At 45.5% G+C, this 23,105-nt stretch overlaps 1 protein-coding gene across 5 annotated transcripts in view; it reads left to right on the plus strand.

Annotated features, from left to right (window-relative positions):
• The window catches only part of LOC119436422 (protein SCAI-like), a 132,577-nt gene that overhangs the window by 34,930 nt on the left and 74,542 nt on the right, over positions 1-23,105 (plus strand). For all 5 annotated transcript variants that reach the window (XM_037703267.2, XM_037703268.2, XM_049657740.1 and 2 more), the window contains exon 11: positions 19,928-20,101. In XM_037703267.2, the coding sequence (XP_037559195.1) occupies positions 19,928-20,101 (174 nt within the window). The remainder of the gene's footprint in view (positions 1-19,927; positions 20,102-23,105) is intronic.

The raw sequence follows: 23,105 nt of genomic DNA on the forward strand, positions 1-23,105 counted from the left end.
TGGAATCTACAAGAACCTTTCAGCACGGCTGAAGTGAGGGAGGCCCTCATGGGACTGAATCTGCGATCAGCCCCGGGCCCGGACGGGATCTCTAATAGGCTCCTTCGTAATCTGGATGATGCTTCCATACTAACGCTCACGGATGCGATTAACAAGGTGTGGGAACAGGGAGCCGTCCCGGAATCGTGGAAACTGGCATCAGTCATTTTTATCCCGAAACCAGGACGCCCCCTGGGTCTCTTTAATCTCAGGCCCATATTGCTTACATCCTGTAGAGGCACGGTGGCCGAACATGTCATTAACAACCGCATTTCTAAACACATTGAAGAGCACGGTCTCTTTGCGTACAACATGATTGGCTTCCGGCCAGCACTCTCGACCCAGGGCACCATGATGTTGATCAAACAATTATTGACGTGCAGACGAGAGATGTCAGGGCAATCCTGGGCCTTGACCTGGAGAAAGCCTTTGGCAATCTCTCGCACACGCATATTCTCAAATCCATCTCTAGTCTTGGCTTGGGGCATAGATTCCATGCATTGATCAGCTCCTTCCTCAAAAGCAGAAGGGCCATGATTAAGATAGGAGATGTCAAATCAGAACCACTCGTTCTTGGCTCCAAAGGTTCGGTGGTCTCACCACTTTTATTCGACATTGCTCTTTGTGGGCTCTCCAAGAGGCACGCACAAGTCGTGGGCATACGTCATACCCTTTACCCCGACGATATCACCATCTGGTGTACGGGCGGCAGCGAGGGCAGAGTAGAGGAGGCACTCCAACGGACTGTGGATTACACCGAGGCTTTCCTTAGTGGAACCGGACTCCGACTCTCTTCGAGCAAGTCGGAACTTTTGCTGTATAGACCCAAAAGAAGGGATGTCAAACCTAAGGGCTGGGTCCCCCTCTCGGACGTCAATATAAAGCTTCGCACCAACTCTGGTCATCTCATTCCTAAGGTAGGGGTCATCAGAGTTCTTGGCATGCTTATAGAGGCTAATGGCACTAATGGGCAGACCATCAACAAGCTCATGGCTAAAACGGAAAGCAAGGTTCGGCTTATCACTGGAGTCTCCAACTCTCAAGGAGGCCTCAGGGAGGATAATTTATACTAAGGTTGTTCCACAATTTTTTAATCGGCTACATTACCTACATTGGGCTGCCATGCACTGCTGGCAGGGTCTGTAAAGACTAATAAGCTCAATCTCATGATTCGCAAGAGCATCAAGAGAGTGCTAGGAGTCCCTTCAAGCTAGCACGAAACGCCTCATACAACTGGGTATTCACAACACGTTGGAAGAGATAATCGAGGCAACGCATGCGGCTCAGATGGCCAGGCTCTCCTCCTCGGCCACGGGCAGGAGCATCCTGGCTGTCCTAGGATGTGGTCCAGCTCTAAAAGAGGAACGCAAACATAATCTCACTAAGGAGCAAAGCGCTTACATTACGGTCTCTCCTTTTCCCCGCAGCACAATGTGTGGAGTCGGAGGGCCAGGAGTGAAGCCCTGCTCAAAGACATTCGTGCAAACCTGTAGTCTGCATGCTTCGTAGACGCGGCTCAGTACGGTCGATCGGCCAACTTCTCGGCCGTCACGGTTGATCACACAGGTTCTGTTCTCCACTCCACTTCTATCAGTAACGCCACCCCCGCTAAGGCTGAGCAGGTAGCTATCGCCCTCGTTCTCCTTGAAGATTATAAGCAACAGATCTACACAGACTCACGAGCGGCGGTCAGGGCCTTTGCGTCCGGATCGGTATCAGCTGAAGTAACTCGCATTTTAAGTCGTAGGGATATTCCTCCTCACACAATCATCTTGTTTCCGGCTCACCTCGGATCACATCTGTCCTCCATGGCCAACTCGAACGAGATCACCCACGCCCGAGCGTGCAAACTTACCACACTGGGCAGCCTGGGGGATCTTTGGACTCCAATCTAGCGGTGTCTAAGGACGTTCTCCTCACTTTTAATGAGATCATCAAACATTATCAGTTAAGCAGGAGGGTCTTCCCCCTTGCTCACGCGAAGCTCTCTACAGCACAGGCATCTATCCTCCGCATGCTTCATACCAGGTCATACCCTAGTCTTTATTCCCACAGCCAGTTCATCGAAGCCCTTGATCCAGCATGCCCAGACATCAATCCCCCAACACACAAAACACTGAATAAATCACAATCCACCACTTGGCGACTACTTCAGACGCGAACTTTCCCAAACCCTGTGCTATACCACCGCATTTACCCCAATGCATACTGCCTCCTCTGCAAAGCCTGCGAGGCCTGCGCTGACCTTGATCACATCATCTGGGCATGCCCGAAAGCTACACCCAACACCCACCGCACTAACACTACACGCATCATAACTACGGCTGAGCAGTGGGAGACTTTGCTGCTCAGCTTGGACCCAGAAGAGCAGCTCTGGACCGTCCGGATGGCCGAAGATGCCACCAGAAAGCAAGGGCTGGCCGCCGTCTGAGGAAGGGGAGGTTCGGGGGTTGGTATCCCAACCCTCGCCGCCCCCAGACCCCATCATGGACACAATAAAGTTTTATATCTCTCTCTCTCTACATCAACTCAGGGCCGTCCAGAGGACCCATGACGTGGCGGTGAGGCTTGGTCTACCCGTCCCGACGTGGGAGTGGCCCACTGCTCTACCGCCTTGAGCGGTATGGTCCTCAGAACCTAAATAAAATTCTCTGTCTGTCTGTCTGTCTACTACAATGTTCCCATACTGCATTATCGTCTATAACATTTAAATCTGGCTACTCTGTTTATTTTCACCATATAACATGTACAAAAGTTGATGGTGCATTAGCTGCTCATTGTTATATCCGATATATTGTTAAAACTGGTATTGTTATAAGTGGGTTCGATTGTATATACTCAAACCTGGTATAATGCAGTTGAGGGGGAGCTGAAATTACTTTGTTATTACATTATTGCCCTTTACTGCAATAAATGTGGTGCACAACTTTAAAACATGCGAAAAAAAATTACATTATAGGATTTTTCATGCCAAAACTACGATCTGATTATAAGGCATGCCGTAGTGACTCCGGAAGTTTGGGCCACCTGGGGTTCTTTAACGTGCACCTAAATCTAAGTACACGGGTGTTTTAAAACAAAAAAGAAAAAAGATAGCCTTGTGGCTCACTGAACTGCTACGCGGCACCTGCCATGGTGGTGAAGTGGCTTTGGAGTTGCGCTGTATTGTGCCATACCACGTGTCTTCATTGACGTGACGGGCGCTTCCCCCACTGCATTCTTCTGAGCCCCACGACTGATCACCGCGACAAACGAAGAATGTGACACGGGTGACGTCAGCATCTGCCCCGCCTTGCTTCTGCCTACGAGGAGCCCAAAAAGGCATTTAAGGCAGAACCGGCCTTTTGTGAGAGAGAGTCGCCACCAGCTGCCCAGTCGGTCTGATGCGCTCTTTCAGCTACATGTACGCTATTATCCACTATCTGTAAATGTTGTATAAAGCTTTTCGTTTCTTCTTCGTCTGCTGAAACAGTCCGTCTCTCGTCCTCCACCCCGAAGTTGCAATAGCTGCTAAGCCCGAGGGCGCGGTATCGAATTCTGGTCGCAGCGGTCGCATTTCGATGGTTGTAAAATGCAAAAACACTTGTGTACCGTGCAATGGGTGCACGTTAAAGAACTCCAGGTCGTCAAAATTAATCCGGAGTCCCCCCACTAAGGCGCGTCATAATCATATCGTGATTTTGGCACGTAGAACCCCACAATTGAAAAATTAATTTTGAACCGCTACGTGGCAATGTATGCAATAAAATCTTAATAAAAACAACAGCAGAATGGTCTTCAATGTGTGCAACCTGCGACTTCTTAGCACCTGATGTGACAACCTTTACGATAGCTTCCTTCTGTTCCAATGTGATGGTATTTCGCTTCTACTGTACACTTGGCTCGTCCATATTGTCATGAAATCGGTGAAACAGCGACACGGTCAAAGAGAAGAGCTAGCACTCTGCCATGTGAATGAAATCTGTTATGATCGAGCAGCATGGGGCACACAACATAGCGTGCTGACTATGAAGCTTTCTGCCACTCTCACGTGACCTCGTGCTCTGCTGTGTGAACCAGGAGGCCAGCAAACCTTTCTGCCCTCAAAGCCTCCGAGATTGCACTCAGTGTGGAACGGTTGGATATTTTTGTGTTTGGAGATGAATCTAGTTCATTATATTCATCGGCAAGACAATTATACATTGTTAAAATTAGGTTTGAAATACATGGATCTCTATGGTGATTTCAGGCAGATGTGCATTTACTTTCTTATATCCATTATTTTATTATATAGAATTTTGTTATAACAAGGTACGAGTGTAGTACATATCACTATGCTAAAGGTGGCACAGTCCTTTGGTACAGAGAACTGCTAAAATATGTTTTTCCCTACACATTGTCCTGAATTCTCTTGCTAGCTGCAGCATGTTCACTTGTAATGCATAAATATGTGTGTTTGTGTGAACTGCTGTGGGGGAGTATTCTTTACTGTTAAGTTCAAGCAATATCTTTTTTTTTTTTTCACTTTAATTCATTTCAGAGATCTGGTTCACTCTGAAAAAAGTTACAATAATCTTATGGTTGATATGTAGCGTTGATCAACAGCACAATGCACTTTCACTGCCTCTACTGGTTATTGTATTTGAGTTCGTTCTTGAGTTTTTTTTTTTTCTCATAGTTCTTGAGATTGCGTAAGTTCATGTGACTTACACTGCTCATTTCTACTAACCTGCCATCCTATTAAGTGGAACTCAGTTGCTGCATGAACAGAATTTTTTTTTCCCTTCAGTGCCCATGAATTCTCTGTCTGCCCGAGTATACTTTAACTTCCTTGTCTTTAATCTGCTCTAATACAGGCTGCCTAATGGAGCTAACACATGATTAATTACAAGGTAGCAACAGGGAAGAATGTGTTGGCTTCAGTGAAATGTCATGGTGGCAACAGTTATGAAGCTGATTCTGACATATCAATACTTTACATCAATTAAACTAAGTATGTATGTATATAGAATTATATAATTAGCTGAGATTCAAGAGATTCAATTAACAGCGTTCTACACTGCATTTTAAGGTGCACTCAGACATTGTGTGTTGCTGACCTTGCTTCAGTAGGTAGTGGCCAGTTTAGTAATTATGGCATGGAGCTTCACTTGCTCCAGCATGGCACAAATATTGGGAAAATTGGGAATTTTTACGATTATTGTGAATGAGCGGCATGATAAAGGCGAACCACATCATGGACATGGACAAGTGCTGGCTCGCAAGTACATGTTTGCTGAGACAAGTGTATGTAAAAAATGTTGCAGTTTCACCCGAAAGGCGAAGCATCAATTGCGATAGCAACTTAGTAGAGAGCTATACGGAGTAAGGATATTAGTTTTATCAGTTGTATAAACTTGGACATGCAGCAGCACTAGCAATGCGCAGAACTGTTGTCGACGCCGTCGCTGTTTTGCCCGCATTCGCACCGATCGCGCGCGGCGTTGGTGATTGTTGCCAGAGCCTCTGGGGGCGGTTCGGAGGTTTTCGATGAGATCAGAACGGGGAACTCGTCGAGCAGCGTCGGAAGTCTTTACCACCTTCTCGCCTCGCAACGTTTTTATATAAATACACATTTGGTGCTGCAGCTAAACGTCGCCTCCCCTCCTTCCGTCCCGTCCCCCCACGGCCTTTCGCGCGACGGAAGAAGTCGCGTTTGCTTTATATATATGGTGATTGTAAAGGAGGAAAGAGGCGCCTAATTCTGCAGCCCTTCAGGGAGCATGGCGCAGAATGTGCGTTTGTTCTCCACTGTGCGTTCGCTCCCCATGAGAGCGCGCGTCCCTCGCGCTCTTTCACTCGCACATACAGCGTCAGGCACGCGGCAACGATTTCATCGCCGTTGACGTCATACAGAACCTCACGGCGACGGCGACGCTGACGGCAGAAATCCTCTTTGAGTGTCCATATAATTTCTATCGCAATAATATACAGAGAACACATAAACACAAATCTGGCTCTCTGATAGCATGAAATGTATGCATGACTGAATCTACAGATGTGGGGAGCTGACATGTGCCCCTTCACTGTTGCAAATGTGGTTGTTGTCCTGTCATGAGTGAGACAGTCATCTTATTTTGCCACATCAACCAGGCCGCAAGTGATGACAGTTGTGGAAATGCTGCTTCAATTATGCCAATCTGCAGCCACTGGAATTTGTTGCTCCATACTGCTTTAAAGTGTGTGTTTCACCTAATGCACTGCTGCGCCACAATGTAGTTTCAGCGGTGCGAAAATTGGGAAGCTACCATGCAATAAAACTGTGGCGCCATTGCATTCATTGGCCGCATTCGTTCAGGGTGTTACAGCCAGTGAGACTGGCGCTGTGACAGCTGACAGAATTGAATTGATTCCTATTTTTATATGCCAACCGTGAGGCGTGCATGAGGCTACAATGAGTTGGGTGGCCATGCTGGCTCTGCGATGTCATGATCAACGCAGGAGTTTTCAGAAGCAAAAAATGGGCGAGTCGTTATGCAGGCATGACTAAATCGGAGCCCTAAATACTCAGACAGCACTGTGTCTTGTCTCTTTTGGTGCCTTTAGTTTTGTCCAAGTAGTTTGCGCTCTGATTTAGACATAGCAGTAGTTTTATGCATCGTGGTCTGATGCGCGATGATGCTTTGTAGGCAATAAAGTCACAGTTTCGCCCAAAAGGCGAAGCATCGATTGCGATAGCAAATTAGTAGACAGCTATGCGAAAGTAAGGATAGTAGATTTATCGGCCGTATAAACTTGTAAACATTCGCTTACTAACTAAATTAACAAGCATGGTGTCACGCTCGCACAAGCAAACATGAAAACATCTCGCTCGATGACCACGGAAACTCATTGTCAGAACGCTGGAGTGAGGAAGCGCGGCAGCAGCAGTGAGCGAATTAACATTCGTACTGCCTCGCTTCAATGCAAACTAAGCGGCGAAAACACGGTGCACATCGCAGATCACTTTCAAGATAGGGACCATGTGGCCACGCCATACGCAGCAGCCGCCGGAGTAGAACGCCCTTCCCTTCCTCCCCTTCTCCTGGGGCTTGGCATGCGATGGAAGATCGCTTTCAAGATAGTGCCTGTGCTGCCGCACCGTACGCAGCAGTCGCTGGAGTAGAATGCCCCCCCCCTCCTCTTCTCCTCCCCCCCCCCCCTTCGGTGCCTTGCACGCAACGGAAGACGGGGTGCTTCCTCTCCCCGCTTTCCTCCCTTGCGCATGCAAAATTTAGCTGACATCGTCGGCTCACCCTCGCATGCTGTCACTCACACATACAGCATATGGCGCACGGCGATGATTTTATCGCCCTTGGACTTTATATGGAACACCATATTGATGGCAGAAATACGCCTGGAGTGTCTACATAATTGCTCTCGCAATAAAAGGGGATCAGTGTCCACAGTACTTATTGCTTGCTTGCAACTTTATTAGTGGCACTGTATTACTTTTTTTTTTTTTCAGAAAATTTGAGGTCGTTGAAGTTGGCATTCGGCATTACAATCAAACGCACGGTGATCAGGTACTAGACTGCGTCTCATGCTCTTCGTCAACTTTGTCTTCGCAAAGCTCGTAGTAGAAAAGTTAAACACGAACGAGCATGTAGCCTAGCCCCACATGCTGTTTTGCCGCACCGCGTGCCTACCATCGAGGTGACGAGCCCCCTCCCCCCGGGTTCTTCTGAGGTGGTTTTCGTTGTGCTGGGCTTGAAACATCCACTGACGACTTTCAAATTTCCACGGAACTGCCGATCCCTTCCCGTGGGTGGAACTGAGGAGGCCGGTGGTATGCAGCACCAAGCCTTTTCCCCCCCTTTTCCCCCGACGAAAGAGGAATGAGACGCACGGGATGTCCGCACCTGCCCCTCCTTGTTTCTGCCGACGAGAAAGTCACCAAAGGGATTTAAGGCAGATCCGGCCCATTGTTAGAGAGTCGCCACCAGCTGCCCAGTCGGTCTGGTGCGCTCTTACAGCTACAGTTAAACCTGCTTATAACGATGCTTCATATAACAAATTCCTATATATAACGAAGTTTTTCTATTCCCCGCCATTACTCCATAGAAGCACATGTATTTGAGACCTCTATGTAACGAAGTGGCAGCGGGAGACCCCCTCGAAATAAAAAATTTTTCCCGCCGATTACCTAGAGATTTCGTCCTAAATTTTGTCATTTTTGTGCGAGCAGCAACCAGAAGCACCTTCTACGCCGCGACGGAATGCGAACGGCGGCATGGCGCTAGGCGCGCTCGAATGCACGCTCGAATGCACGGCTACTGCGAGGCGAGAGCGAGCGCACGTGTGCGTGCGTGCGCGAGGCGGGCCTGCATCCCTCAACCCAGTGATTTTGCCGCTGCGGGTGTGACCTTTCTCCCTCCCTTCATTCAAACCTGATCCCGCTGTTTGCTGCAGCCAGCCTAGCCCGCCAAGCCGGCACTCTCCTTTTGCAGTTGATGTTGCCGAAGGAAAAAAAAGCAAAATCACGCAGTTTTTTACTGCGAAATTAATGTTTTGGGTGAGCTCTGCCGTCAGTTACCCTTTTGCTTACTTATAAGCGTTTCTTCGAATTTTTGTGCCGAACCTGCATATAACGAAATCCTCTTTAAAACAAAGTTTCTCGGGAATTTGTCAATTTCGTTATATCCAGGTTTAACTGTACATGTACGCTATTTTCAGCTATCTGTACATATTCTATAAAGCTACTCATTTCCTCTTCGTCTGCTCCAATAGTCCATCTCGCGTCCTCAACCCCGAGTCACAATAGTGGATGGCAGCTATGTTATTGGCGAATCAGTATCTCAACAGCGGATGTCACACTGTGAGATACGAGGCCCGCAGACGCCTGCTACACTGCTCGATGGCCGCTACGAAACCGACCGGCGTCAACCCCTTCAACTGGTTGAGTGCTTGATGTTTGCTTTTCATGTCGCCAGACCTCTCTAGCACAGGCAGATGTTAGGTAAGTTTTTTTTTTTTTTGGTAGACTATGATTTACATTTAGCTTTTTTAAACAGTCGATTCTAGTTTGAAGTAGGTGTAAATTTAGTAGGCAAGCAACACGAGGAACGAGATCGTGATGGAGGAAATCCAAGTTCAGGAGCTCATTCAAATTTCCGAGGAGTTGGGTATTTCCACCAGCTCCGCAAAAACAAGGAAAGCAATTCTCGACGTGATGCAGGCAGAGGACATGACAGTCGAGGAAGCTGACGAGGCTTGGGAAATGATTGTAGAGCGAAAGATAAAAGCAGAAAAGCGTGAATGTGAGCTTGAAGCTGAGAGGCGTGAGCGAGAGGCAGCGCGACTGCATGCTTTTAGGATGAAGGAGCTTGATCGGGAAATTCAAGCGCTTCAATGGCAGCGAGCCCGAGGCTATCTTCACACCTTCAGGACAGGCAAAGATATCGTTGTATTTCTCTCTGATTTTGAACGAGTGTATGAAGAAGTGTCAGCTGGGATACGTGGTGTCAACCGGGACCTCTGGTCCTAGAAGTCGGTCACGTTGCTCCCAGCTAAAACCACAAGTTCTCTGGTGCGATTGTCCGATGAAGAAGCACGGGATTACAGCAAGACTAACAGGGCTTTGTTGAGGAATTTTGATGCTTTAAGTCAGCCTGACTGCGAAGGCTGAGATGATAGCAACAAGGCCAAGCCTCTCGAGGACAGACCGTAGGGTGAGCTGGCTAGCTCAGCTGGCGTCGGATGCAGTCATGCTCTGTCAAAGGCATAGACGTCTAGCGACGACCACGATCCTAGCATGGTCTTGCCGACCGGAGCGATATCGTTGTGACGAGAAGCCAGCATACTTGAGAGTACGAGCTCCGAGACCACAAGCTTTGCAAGCCGTGGCAAGGGCAAACGATGAAGGCGCAAGCCGAGAAAGTTGGACTCGGGCTGCGATAGGCACGCCGCATGCGTATCATCAAGGTAACAAGCGCTCCCTTCCCCCCGCCTTCTTCTGAGGTGGTTGCCCCTGTAGCTGGGCTTGAAACATCTACTGATGACCTTCAAATTTCCACGGAAGTGCCAATCCCGTCCCGTGGGTCAAACTGAGGAGGCCGGTGGTATGCAGCACCAAGACTTTTCCCGTGACAAACGAGGAATGCGATGCGGGGGGCGTCAGCACTGTCATGAGCCAATAAAGGGAGAAAGAAAGAAGAAGAAAAAGCAGAAGATAAAAAGAGAACAAGACACGAGGAGTCGGTGGCAGAAATAAAGAAGAACGAAGTTAGAAAATAAGAGCGTCCGAATATGAATGCATATGAAAGCACAAGAAGCGCACAAGTGCACGCGCAGCTACGTGGCCAATGGGAGAAGCGACACGTAGCCGAAGAGAGCAGCCCAGCTACGCTCTGGGACGACGACAGGCAGAAGGAGCTGGAGGCTGGAAAGGACGGGTGGATCACGGAGACGGCGGCAACCCAATGGAAGCTGTTCTTCAGCTGCCGCGGCCACGACCCGCGAGCTGAGTGGACGTCCCACCGGAAGCCGCAGCTACAGGCTGACGGCACCGCTTCCCGGATTCCCTGCGGCTACGATCCGCAGGCTAGCGGAGTCGATCGGGCGATCCAGGCGCCTCGGTCACCCTACCGTCCTGACCCCCGAACCAGGCCAACCGTGGACCGAACGTCGGACACAGCGACTTCGAGTCTACGACGCATCGACGGGCCCAACGACGTGTCGCCGGAAGCCGCGACGACGAGGTGACGTGGCCTCTTCGATGGACTTAATGTAAATATTTTGGACTTAGGAATTATATTATCTGATGACTTTGGGGATTTTCTAGATTTAACTCGTGTTGTAAATGGTTTGTTTTGTGCTGTTTTCTTTATCGTTTCTTTTTGCAATTATAAATGTATGTTTTAAACGTTCGACTTGTCCCTGTCTGTCTTTAGTCCACCGAAATCCGTGACAAGCACCCGCCCCACCTTGTTTCTGCCGATGAGGAGTCGCCAAAGGGATTTAAGGCAGAACCGCCCCATTCTTAGAGAGAGTCGCTACCAGCCGCCCCGTCGGTCTGGTGCGCTCTTACAGCTACGTTCGCTATTTTCAGCTATCTGTACATATTGTATAAAGCTTTTCATTTCCTCTTCGTGTGCTCCAAGAGTCCGTCTCTCGTCCACCAACCCCAAAGTCACAATAACACCTTTCCTACGAGTGTATATCAGTAGCGGAATAAAGAACATTGTGTGCTCGCACTGCCCTGATAGGGTACATAAAACGAAATCAAAATATGTGGTACTATATCGAACCTACGAAGTAGTCCTTCCTTAATGGAAAAATAAAAGAAAGCTAATTTCAGCTGCACTAGTAAATTACTTATATAAATAAAAAAAACAGCCCCTCTTACCATGAAAACAGGCTTCGTAAGCCCGAAGAGACGTAAAAACGAAAGACAGGTGGTGACTCGCATTGGATTTCCCGTCCAAGCTCACTATGACATCATAGATTTTGATGGGAACTGCTCGGTCCCAGATAATCATTCTTTGGTGGAGTTGTACTTCATTCCATCCTAGAAGGGCGGAAGACTACTTTCCAAATTTCTAGAGCTTTACAGGTTCACAATGGCCCAAGTACGAAAAAGTACTTTGAAATCTGGATGTCAAGCTAGCACTGGTATGCTGGCACAAAATTTATTGAGAACTGTAACCTTCATTTGGAGTTCTAATAATGTACTTAACACCACGAAATCGAAAAGTGTTTCTCTTTATAGTGTCCCTTTAATGTTCCTTGTGTGGTTTTGCACTGCGCCGCCGGTAGCATGTCACTGTGAATGTATGCTCGCTGCTGCCGTCGTAGCCTGCTGCGGTGAATCACTCAGTGTAACTAGAGATTATGTTAACTAAAGAGAACACTACATTATATTTCGTATTTCTGTGTGCGCTTTTGTGGAAGGCTTACATATTATATTAAATTCTTGGGTTTTACGTGTCGAAATCACGATCTGATTGTAAGGCATGCAGTAGTGGGGGACTCCAGATTAATTTTTACCACTGGGGCATCTTTAACGTGCACCCAATGCATTGTACACAGGCTTTTCTGCAATTTGCCCCCATCAAAATACGGCCGCCGCAACCGGGATTCGATCCCGCGACCTCATGCTTAGCAGTGCAACGCCATAGCCACTAAGCAACCACGGGGGGTTGGAATTCTTACACTTGCTCCAAACACAGCAGTAGGTGCTCCAAAATTAGATTTTGGCTGCAACTCAATGGCTGCTCCAAAACGCTGAAGGGCATTCCCACCACTGTGATGATTATGGAAGCTTTATCAAACAGGAAAGACATTCATGCATTAATTATCCTTTGGTCTTGCTTGGTCAGAAGAAATTGCATTTTTTTGCAAGAACATGTATCGATTTAGTTGATCTTGTCCAGTTGGCAGAGTGTTGTTTGGTTGATTGTGCAAATGCTTGTGTGATGCATTTGTTTACTTTCCATGTTCATAGGTGTTATCGCGCATGCATTTATAGTGTTTCAAAGTGCCTTATTTGTGTTTGTTTATTGTCTCAATGTGATGGGTTTCCATTAGTCAATGTGCTTTTGCAACTAGGGGTGATGTGTAGCCTTGTCGGTTGTTGTTTGACATTCTGCCAATTTTCAAAAACATAATGTTGAAAGTTGATGCTTGTCTTGTTTCCTGCCTGTCCGTCCTTGTGGCTTTTTACACTACTAACTTGTAAAGATGCTTTTGCGAGTTAGTGCTCTTGTGTGCCCTTCGCTATGTCGTTCATCTTCGTTGGACTGTTTGTTTACAATGTGACAATATACATACGTTTTCTTAAAGGGACTGACAATCAATTTTTTATGCTCCTCATTTTTTTTAGTGCAACGGCAAGCTTACTGGTCCGAGTGTCCAATCATACAGTGGTAATGCGGAAAACGCTGCGAAACATTTTTTATCAGAGTTTTCTGATTTGCATTGAGCATGTAGTCTCGTGCTCAAGAAACATGCTTGAAACAGTGATAGCTGAGCGCGATAGCGATTATACGTCGACATTGGTGGGAAGCAGACGACAAGTGAGGCTCTAGCTGTAAGAGAGCAATATTTTGTTTATCAAGCCAATGTTCCTGCGGTTCATGTTTTTTGAAGCGTGGAATTACTTTTACAATAATAGGTGGTGTCCAAATCTATGCCCCAGCGATGGCTCCTTCCAAGTAAAACAAAATGATCTCGAAGGACATGCTTTTGCTGGCTGCATGTGCCAGGCTCGTTTTTTTATCCTAGCCAAGCTAAGTGGTAGGATGAGCCAGTAGAGCTATGATTGCAGTGCTGGCACCCATTCACAGCACAATTCGTTGATGAAATTTTGTATCTCACAGAGACCACAGAACTCGGGGTACTAACTTGCAAACCTGCTTATGTACCACAGCCCTCTGCGCCACAATGCATTTAACAGATCTGCTGCTCCACTTCTTACCACGAAGGCAGCTTCGCTCATTAGCATGCACTTTTTTTACTTCATAATACACATAGAATAAAGTGTAAAAGCCTAATATACTGTTACTTTGCGGAAATCCATACCGTTGCACAGGGCGTACCGTGCCGAACGACAAGTGATACAACGAGAAGTCGATAAAATGTTGACTAAAGGCGTTATTGAGCCATCTTCCAGTCCATTGGCGTCCCCTGTTGTTCTTGTCAAGAAGAAGGACGGCAGTTGGCGCTTTTGTGTTGATTACCCTGCACCTCCACCAATTTGTTATGTTGCGGAAGTCACACATAAAGATGTATTTACACTATTTACAAGGAAGGCAACGATATACAAACAAGATGGCTGTCGAGACCAATTACACCTCGACACCTCAAATCGTCGTCTTCTGACTTTGGCGCCACTCTTAGTTGCACCGCAACAATATGAACTGCGATTTTAAGCAATAAGTATGCTTTACGTATTAACGGCTGACTTGCGTACTCATATACTACATCTGACGTACCAAGACTTCACCACCAGGCTACGCCACTCACTGGTCTTTAATACTTTCTTTGCCAATTTAAAATTATAATTCCTACTTAAATCACGAACGGCATGTTGGATTCAATCACTATAAATCATGTCATTTCATTTCCATCAACGCCTCACAATACATTCTGGCCCGTTGTCAGGCCCTTTAAAGTGACAAATCATTGACAGGCAAAACCAAATCCTGATAAAGACAAGCCTCCTTGTCGAAACATTGGCTTCCGCGACGTCCCTTGTTTGACCGCTGTTGATCGAATCGTTGACTCCGTGGTCAAGCTGTTGTGTGCTTGGGCCGCATCATTTTACCAACAGCTGATTTCGTTGAATGTTCTCCCACACCACCGAATTGGCACTTCCCACCTGCCCCACTCACCACTTGTTTGTATTGGGCTGAAGAATTGCTTGGTGAAAACGTTTTAGCACATCAATATAAAAGTTGCGGTTTATTGTTTGTCCTTGAGGCAGATGTGCACTAAGCCTCTAGCATAAAAAAACTACAGACAGCAATGCCTCAGCTTTCCATAGTTGTTTAACTTCTTTAGAGCGAGGCAAACCGTGACCTTACCATTCGTCGTATAAGGGTGTTTATTGGACGGCACTTAAAGCAGCGCAAGAGCGACAGTCCAAAAAGCGCAGCACGGACTCTCAGCACGAGCGGCGCTCAAGAGCCGAAGAAAACGACCCACTAGAACGCGCTGGAGCGGACGACCCACTTCAGAGTTCCAACGCTTCGCTACAATTACCCCGGCTGTGAAAAGGGAGCCGCCTGGCGACTTAACAGGTTGTCATCATGAGTGGGTCATGGTATATCTTGAGGCGCTCCACATTGACGATGTCGCGCCCTCGACGGCGCATGTCCGAAGATGGTTCAACGGGTTCGATAAGGTAATTTACTGGGGACGTGCGTTCGACGACACGGTAGGGGCCTTCGTATTTGGGCAGTAGTTTCGAAGAGAGTCCAGTTGCGGTGGTAGGGACTGAGAGCCAGATGAGCGCCCCAGGGAAAAACGTGGGCGCAGAAGTGGTGTTGTCACCGCGGATGCTCTTCTGCCGCTCTTGTTCATTTGCAGTAAAGGTCCGGGCAAGGTCACGACACTCTTCAGCATGTCTGGCTGTGGCAGATATAGGCGTATACTCAGACGTGTCTGGCCTGTATGGAAGGATCGTGTCGATCGTGTGCGACGGGTGGCGGCCGTACAATAAGAAGAACGGTGAGAAGCCAGTAGTACTCTGAGGGGCGATATTGTAGGCGTAGGTGACGAAGGGCAGAATGGCATCCCAATTTGTGTGGTCGGCAGCGATGTACATTGAGAGCATGTCGCCGAGCATGCAGTTAAATCGCTCTGTGAGACCGTTTGTCTGTGGGTGGTACGCAGTAGTTTTGCGGTGAACGATGTGACACTCTTTGAGAATGGCTTCGACGACTTCCGACAAGAAGACACGGCCTCGATCGCTGAGTAGCTCCTGGGGTGGACCGTGACGCAGTATGAATCGGTGGATCAGGAAGGAGGCAACATCTCGTGCTGTAGCCGCTGGAAGGGCGGCAGTTTCGGCGTATCGCTTTGTCACTTTGTTTGAGGGTCATACTGGTAACACCAACTTTCATCTCCAGCATTGACACTTAACGCAAATGTGGGATCACTTCTGACCCTTCCAAAAGTTCAGCAGCAATTGTTCATTTGGTTTCTATCCGTTCACCTGTCAGTGTGTGAGGGACGATTTTTGTATTTAGTTTGTTTTTCTAAATCGTTGTGTACGATCTGGTAAAGTACATCCCTGTTCGATTTCAGATTTCCTGATATCATGCTCACTGTCAGGAAGAATATTACTTTCTCTTGGAGAAATAAAAGGAATCTTGAACAGTAACATGGCGATTTCCATGCAATCATTGCCTCACATGTTCGACATTTGCAGCAGTGTATGACGTTGCAAGGCGGCCTGGGATCATCTTGCACTGAATCTCTGCCCTCCCAAAATCATTGATGCCATTCAAAGACATGGCTTCTCAATAATGCTTCATCACCATATACTTGCTAAGTCAAGTTTCTTGTCTCACTAGCATACGAAGTAACGGATAGTGAAGCCAGAGATAGCATACGAGAAGTTAATTGTGATGTTTAATTGAAATGTAAACATGATAAGGTAAAGGGAAAATGAAAGTCAACTAAAAGATTTCTGGATGAAAGAGCTCCTGCGTTAAAACACTGCACACATAATGCGAGAGATGTAGGTTTAGCTCCCACCTGGGGCAAGTTATCTTTTCATCCACTTTCATGTTTTCCTGTACTTCAATATTTTTACATTTCAATTAAACATAGCATATGTGACGAAACGCACAGGGCTGGCGCGGTGCATTAGTGGTGAAGGAGGAAGATGAAGAATAAAAGGCAGTGTTCGGGCGACCATGTTTGTCTCCGTCCGCAACCTCCTGCTCACGTCACACATATAGATTCCCTTATGCATTCTCTGGCTTCATTGTCTGTGATTTTGTAAAGCTGTAACTTGAAAAAAAGAAAAGACCTGTCAAAAGTGGGGCTACACCCAAGCCGCCCACCTGACTACCATCTGTGGATCTATGGTCCGTGCCATAGGTCCTTGTTAGTTTGCATCGGACGTAACTGATGGCTGTCGGACGTAACAGATGGCTGTCGAGACCAATTACACCTCGACACGTCAAATCGTCGTCTTCTGACTTTGGCGCCACTCTTAGTTGCGCCGTAACAATATGAACTACAATTTTAAGCAATAAGTATGCTGTACGTAATAACGGCCAAATACATGCATAAGAACTTACACGCACCAAACATTTTATGCCACAAGACAAACTTTCAAAGAAAAAAAAACATTGAGCTCCTTGGATCTCCTTATTCTTGCTCATGTCTCACCCGGGGTTTTCTTTTACTGCAACTGATGGCTGTAGAACATTTTGGAGAAGATTGGGTGTTCTGTTAGCACTTAGAGGTACTGTGACTTTTCTCTTCTGCTTTCAGTCATTTGAGAGAATTGCTAGCTTGGCAAAAACAGTTTTTTCTTTTTTTTGTAGACATATCTCCGTAGCATTGTACTTAAGGCATCACAAATTGTATATTGCATATGTGCATTAATGTTTTTACCCATGGTACCCATGGGTAAAAACATTAATACATGGATACAAATGTTTAAACATTAAAACATGGGTACAAATGTTTTTACCCATGGTATTATTTTTGAAAAGCCTGTCTTTCTCCCTCTATAATATTATACACATAGAGAGAGAAAGAGAGAGATAATGAGAGCAGGTAATTTTTTATTTAAAAAATATATATATATATATTTCCTTTAAAAAAAAAGGAAATCATCCCTTGTATTACTGACAATGAATGCTTTAAATGTTAAAAAATTCACTGACGATTACGATACTCTCTAATGCGAAATTTGAGCGGCAGCTCTATAAGTGTTTTCATTTCGGGATATATTGGCTGGCATGGAAAATCTGTCTCATGCTGCACATTGCAAACAGCCAACAACTTAAAGTTATCGCTCAGCGCAAGACACGCCTGCGATATTTGGAACTTACTCTAACGTTATCGTTGATTCTATCTGTTGTATATGCTCTCGCTGAACTTTGTGTAATCAGATTGTATGTACAATGCGAACAGTGTTGTACTTTCTGGAAGGTATGCAAGCACCAGCGATTATACTGGAACCTTCGATGAGTCATGTATAAAGGGTGACACGCTTGACCCGCAGATCAGCTTTTGACGATCGACGAGTGTGCTCACCACCATCATTGTGCTGTTTGTTTTGCTGGGCACAGGTTTGTCCATTAAAACAGGTAGTTCTGTGACTTGCGTTGTGCAACTGGTGGTTGTTCACTGTCACTACATGATAATATGGTGCCAAATTTTTTTTAAAGGGCTTTTCACCATGTTTGAACATTGCAAGCAGACAAGCACAGGCCATAGATCATGTGCTGATTGTGTTGCAAAGTATTACACCAATGTATGGCGCTAAAACAGCTGAAAATTCAAACACAAGCCTATGTGCTGTACTCCTGAAAGGGGCCACTTGGCGCTCTTACAAAATGATGTCACATGCATACAACATCATCTTGCTTCCATGTCACACTCTCATAGCACCTGTAGCACACAAATAGCCAGCTGCGATTGGCTGCGTAGACATCTCACATTGTGGACCCACCTGATTTGGTGTTTGCATTTCAGCACAGTGTAGTGCATGAACATAAAAATTGCATTAGATTAATGTTGTTACCTTTGTAGTGGATAAACATAAACCTACTAGTTTGCATGAGGTTGCATGTTGTATAGGATGAAAGTAAACACAATCATCATTAGTTTATAGGTATAAATAACTCTGCTTGACTGAAGCTTGGCTTCACATTGATTTCAATGTATGTGATGAATCTGCATAATTTTGTTAAAAGTTATTGTGGCAGAACGCTCCCTGGGCAGCAGTTTGTATCAAAATTATAACCAAAATATAATCACAAAATATGACCACAAAATATATATAACAAAATATAGTATAGAACCAAAACTTGAGGGGGCCTGGTGAGAGGCACTTTAAGGGATTGTGCACTGCTCACAGGGCCAGTGGGCAAACAAAATCTGATAACACTATCCTTTCTCAAATATTGTCTTCAGTCAAAGCTATCTTTTACCCCATAGCAAATAGTACTAGCTTTGCATCATTAACTGCTGTATTTGCTTCCGTGATTGGTTTTGTTTTCTTTTTGATGTGTTTATTATGACCACTTAACAAAAAAAAAAAAGAACCTTAAAATTCGAATTCAATTTGACATTAAACTTTCTACACCAACATCATTGTTTTGACTTTGTTCTATTCAATTTTAATTTGTGCATATATTTCACTATTTGCATGCCTCTAGTGTTAAGCTTTTTTATCAAAATGTATCACTGAACAATGGAGCAGTGTACACCTGCTGTAAAGGTAGGAACATATCACTGTCATCAGATTACTGGTGAACTATGTGGCACTGAGGCATCCTGCTTCTGCAGTCATTAATGCATTTCCTCAATGACGAGCCTCAATGATGCTTTGATATGCAAAAAAATTGCTTTGTGATTTCACTGCAACAGTTTTAAGTTGAAAGACAATAACGTAAAGGAAAGCACCTGTGGCAATGGTGTGTGTGTGGACGTGAAAATAATGCGCAGGACATAGGTGCGCCCACTTGTCCTCAATGCATTTGATGCAATCTTGTCAGCATGCATTGATGGTGATGTTGTCAATTGTTCACTCATGTAGTGCAAGTATCGGATCATGGCACTGATGTGAAAAATGAGAAGAAAACAAGAAAGTAAAGATAAATGGATCATGATATCTATAAACAAAGCTTGTTCATGTTCTAGTAGCGCACCCAGGATCTCTGCCAGGGGGGGGGGTTGACAGTTTGCCTTAGTTTGCCAATACCATCTAAACAACACTAATTTCAATTTCTTCACGGGAAATTGTAAAAAAATGCACCTTTTGTGCAAGTTTGCGATTGTGCAGACGATTGCGCGTCTTGCATCTTAGTTGCAGTACTCAAAAAAGGGGGGTTATCTTGTTCTTTCTCGTCCACCTCCCCCCTTCTCTGTTATTGTGACTGTGAAGTTGCTCCGACAGCAAATTTTTTTTGCATCTTTGCTAAATTTCATTGTAGCCGTGCCTTTTTCGAAGCTAAGGCCTTGTGGTGCTATGTGCGTTTGTGAGTGGCCACTTGCAATGCTCCGCCCCAGGCAGAGCGTCGAATGCAGCCGCTCATGAACGCGAAAAACGCCGAAAGACATTATCATCGGGAAAAAACATCGCTACAATATCCTGGCCTAGGATTCACCTGTGTTGGTATCTTTTGTCCATCTTGTGGATTCTGATCTTTTATATAATGCATTGATTCTGTGCTGTGCTTTGCTTTATTTTTCTATTCAGATCAACAGCACAAGGGCAACCTGCTGACACTGTTCCTGCACAGCCCATTGACAGCCCTGTGCTTCGTGTGCCATGTAGTCGATGTGCCGGTCTCTCTTTGGGACAAGGCCCTGGGTCACCTTAATCGCTTTATGGCGGAGGCCAGCCGTGTCCTCATACGCTCCCGCAGCATAGGTGTGTTCTCATTGATTGCTTCTGCACGTGCAAGTTCAGAGAGAAACGAAAACAGCTTCTCCATAGTGACAGTAGTCAGGAGGCTTTCTTGCAGGGCAGCTTTGTGAGGTCGTGTCATCTTTATGCCTAGCAGAGAAATATTCCACATGTGCATTGTTGTGATGTTTATTGCTGATGAGGCTGCTTGGCTTTGGTGCCCCGGAAAGGTAGTGATATAGTCACCTGAGCGGGGGTTGCATGAACTAAATGTTTGTTTTTGGTAAGCATGCGAGAAAGTTTGACTTTGAATCCATACTTCAAGAGAGTTAACGTATCTAAAAGGGTTGTGTGTTTATTGGAGGTAAGCACAGACACTTGTCCAGCTTGAACCAAGTCATTTGTGTGGGCTCAGATACTTCAAGAGAGCAAGCACCTAACATATCTGAAAGCGTTGTGTATTTATTGTAGGTAAGCCCAGACACTTGTTCAGTCATTTGTGTGGGCTCAGGTGTCACACAGGAGTAGCAATTTTTGGGTGGATTTCACCTAAAACAGGTTTCATTTATGCTACTTGCGTCACTTGCTTCAAAGAAAATGTACAGAACACATAGTCATCAGGAGCAAGGCCTGACCAAAAGTTGAGAACCTTGCTGTACAAAATAATGCGTGACCACCAGTCAGAACAGAAGCAAAAATATGTTACTGGCAGGGTACACAAATCGGTAGAAAGATGGTTGTTTCTTTACTCATGGCACTGCTGCAGTTTGTGCGATGTGTATCCCAGCTTTTGATATTTGCTATGGATGAACTGGGCAGGTATATCTTTGCCATGCATAGTATTCAACGAAATCATCCACTAAGTGTTGTTTTAGTACAAAATCTGTGCATATGAGCCAGTATTTTGTCACTTATTTTTGCTTTTCTTTCATATTCAATTGTATATACAAATTCAATTGTAAATGGTTACAAGGTTTTACAAGAAATGTAAAAATAGAGTATATTTATGCTCATGTAACATGAAAGTCAGTACAAAAAGTAATTGTACAATGTGAAGCTGAAAATTTTCAAATATTTATTTACTTAAATTGGGGGTCTCTATACTGCTGCCTACGGGCCAGAACAGCTAGACCACAGACACCTCACTACTGGCCTGCAACTAGTTATGGCCGCTGCAATGGCATATCTCACTATCTTCCTATATATACAGCCAATAAGCAGTGGAGCCAAGGAAAGCATGGGGGTACTAATTAGCTGTGTTTGAAATTGAAATGTAGAAAATAATGAGGAAAAGGGAAAATGAAAGTGAACGAAAAGATTACTTGGTTGCCGGTGGAAGTCAAACTCACAATCTCCACATTATGCGTGCATTGCACTGCCAATTGTGCTACAGCGACAGCCCTCGATCTGTCCACTGTCTTGGGTATTTATGTGTACTAGACATAGCCCTGGGAATGTTAGCCAGTGCCACTCAGAGCCATGGCGGGTTGATGTGGAACATCCAGGGCTAGATCTTGTATACACAATACCCAAGGTAGTGGCCGGATTGATGGCCGTTGCTGTAGCACAATTGGTAGTGCAACGCATGTGTAATGCAGAAGTTCTAGGTTCGGCTCCCACCGGCAACAAGTTATCTTTTTGTCCCCTTTCATTTTCCCTTTTCCTCATTATTTTCTGCATTTCAATTTCAACCACAGGTAAAATTACCAATATGCTTTTCTTGGCTTCTTTGCCTGTTGGCTTTATATGGTCATGATTAACAAAAATCGAGCCCCTTAATTTCCCTTCTTGTTTGCTTCCTGCAAGCATGTTGCAGTCATTGTGTGCAGCCCCACGCATTCTCGTCAGTGCTGTTGCATTTGAACATTAGTACAGTGGTCAGAAAATTTACAACTATGTCCACATTCTTCAGACATTTTACTGTTGAGCACTTGTGAATACTTTACCTACCATGCATTTGCAGGTGCATTATTATTGACTGATCACATTTAAGTGTGCCACTTTTATTGTGGGCTGATGACTTAACCAGCTACATTGGTAAAAAAAAAAAATTGTGTTCATGCCAGTTCTTGTTAGCTTTGTTCTTTCATCAGGTAGTTGTTAAGGAGCCACTAAACCACCTCCTGACATTTTGAACACACTTTAAGTAAACGCGCATTTTATACAGAATGCTGGGACAATCACCTTTGGCAAATGTGGCAGTGCCACACGCTGCAAGGAAATCACAGATTAAACTAATGCTACTGTGCTCGGCCCTTGGCTTTTTTGGTCCCTTATTCGCACGTCGTAATGCCAGCAGGGTCATGTGTGTGACATCACCAGGGTTAAAGCTGTTGCTTCGTCGATTGAATCAGGATTGAGAGCCAGCTGTGTGTTCTGAGAAGGGGGAGGGGGCTTGCCCTTTGTTGTGCCGCTGATCCTACCTTGAAACTTCCATTCAGCCCATGTTTGCATAAAAGACAATCAGAGGGGGACAGTGGAGGCACTCTTCATCTGGTCCTCTGTTCTGCTCAACTGATACGGATCGCAGCTCTCGGTGAACTACACAGAGCTGGTGAGATGGAGTGGTAGCGAAGGCGAGCGAGAAACTGCAACAGCCGCATAGTCATTCATCGTTTCAAAAAATCACAGCATCACATTGAAAATTTTTTACGGGTGTATGCTTATTGTAAACTGGTGCATAGCTGCCACTGTATGATAAAATTTCAAGCTTAGAGTGGTTTAGGTGTGCATAAGTGCATTGATGAGATGGGTAGCAAAGGATAACATTACATAAACAAGTGCTATTTGCTTAAAAAGGGACACCATTCTGGATATTCCACCATGCAAAACTATTGCCGGAAGCAATTGTTTGTGAATATTAACCCTGGTCATCTTCAACTGAAGGTATATCAGCAGCAGCTATATTATGATCTGAATGATTATAACGGGACCACACTTTATTTTTTCACTTCGTGTCACTGGTGGGCCCCTTGCCTGTTAATGTCGCGTACTAGCTGCATTAGCACAGGTACCTGTTTGGACCTGT

The sequence above is a fragment of the Dermacentor silvarum genome, chromosome 1, assembly GCF_013339745.2.
Source record: "Dermacentor silvarum isolate Dsil-2018 chromosome 1, BIME_Dsil_1.4, whole genome shotgun sequence".
Classification (NCBI taxonomy): Eukaryota; Metazoa; Arthropoda; class Arachnida; order Ixodida; family Ixodidae; genus Dermacentor; species Dermacentor silvarum.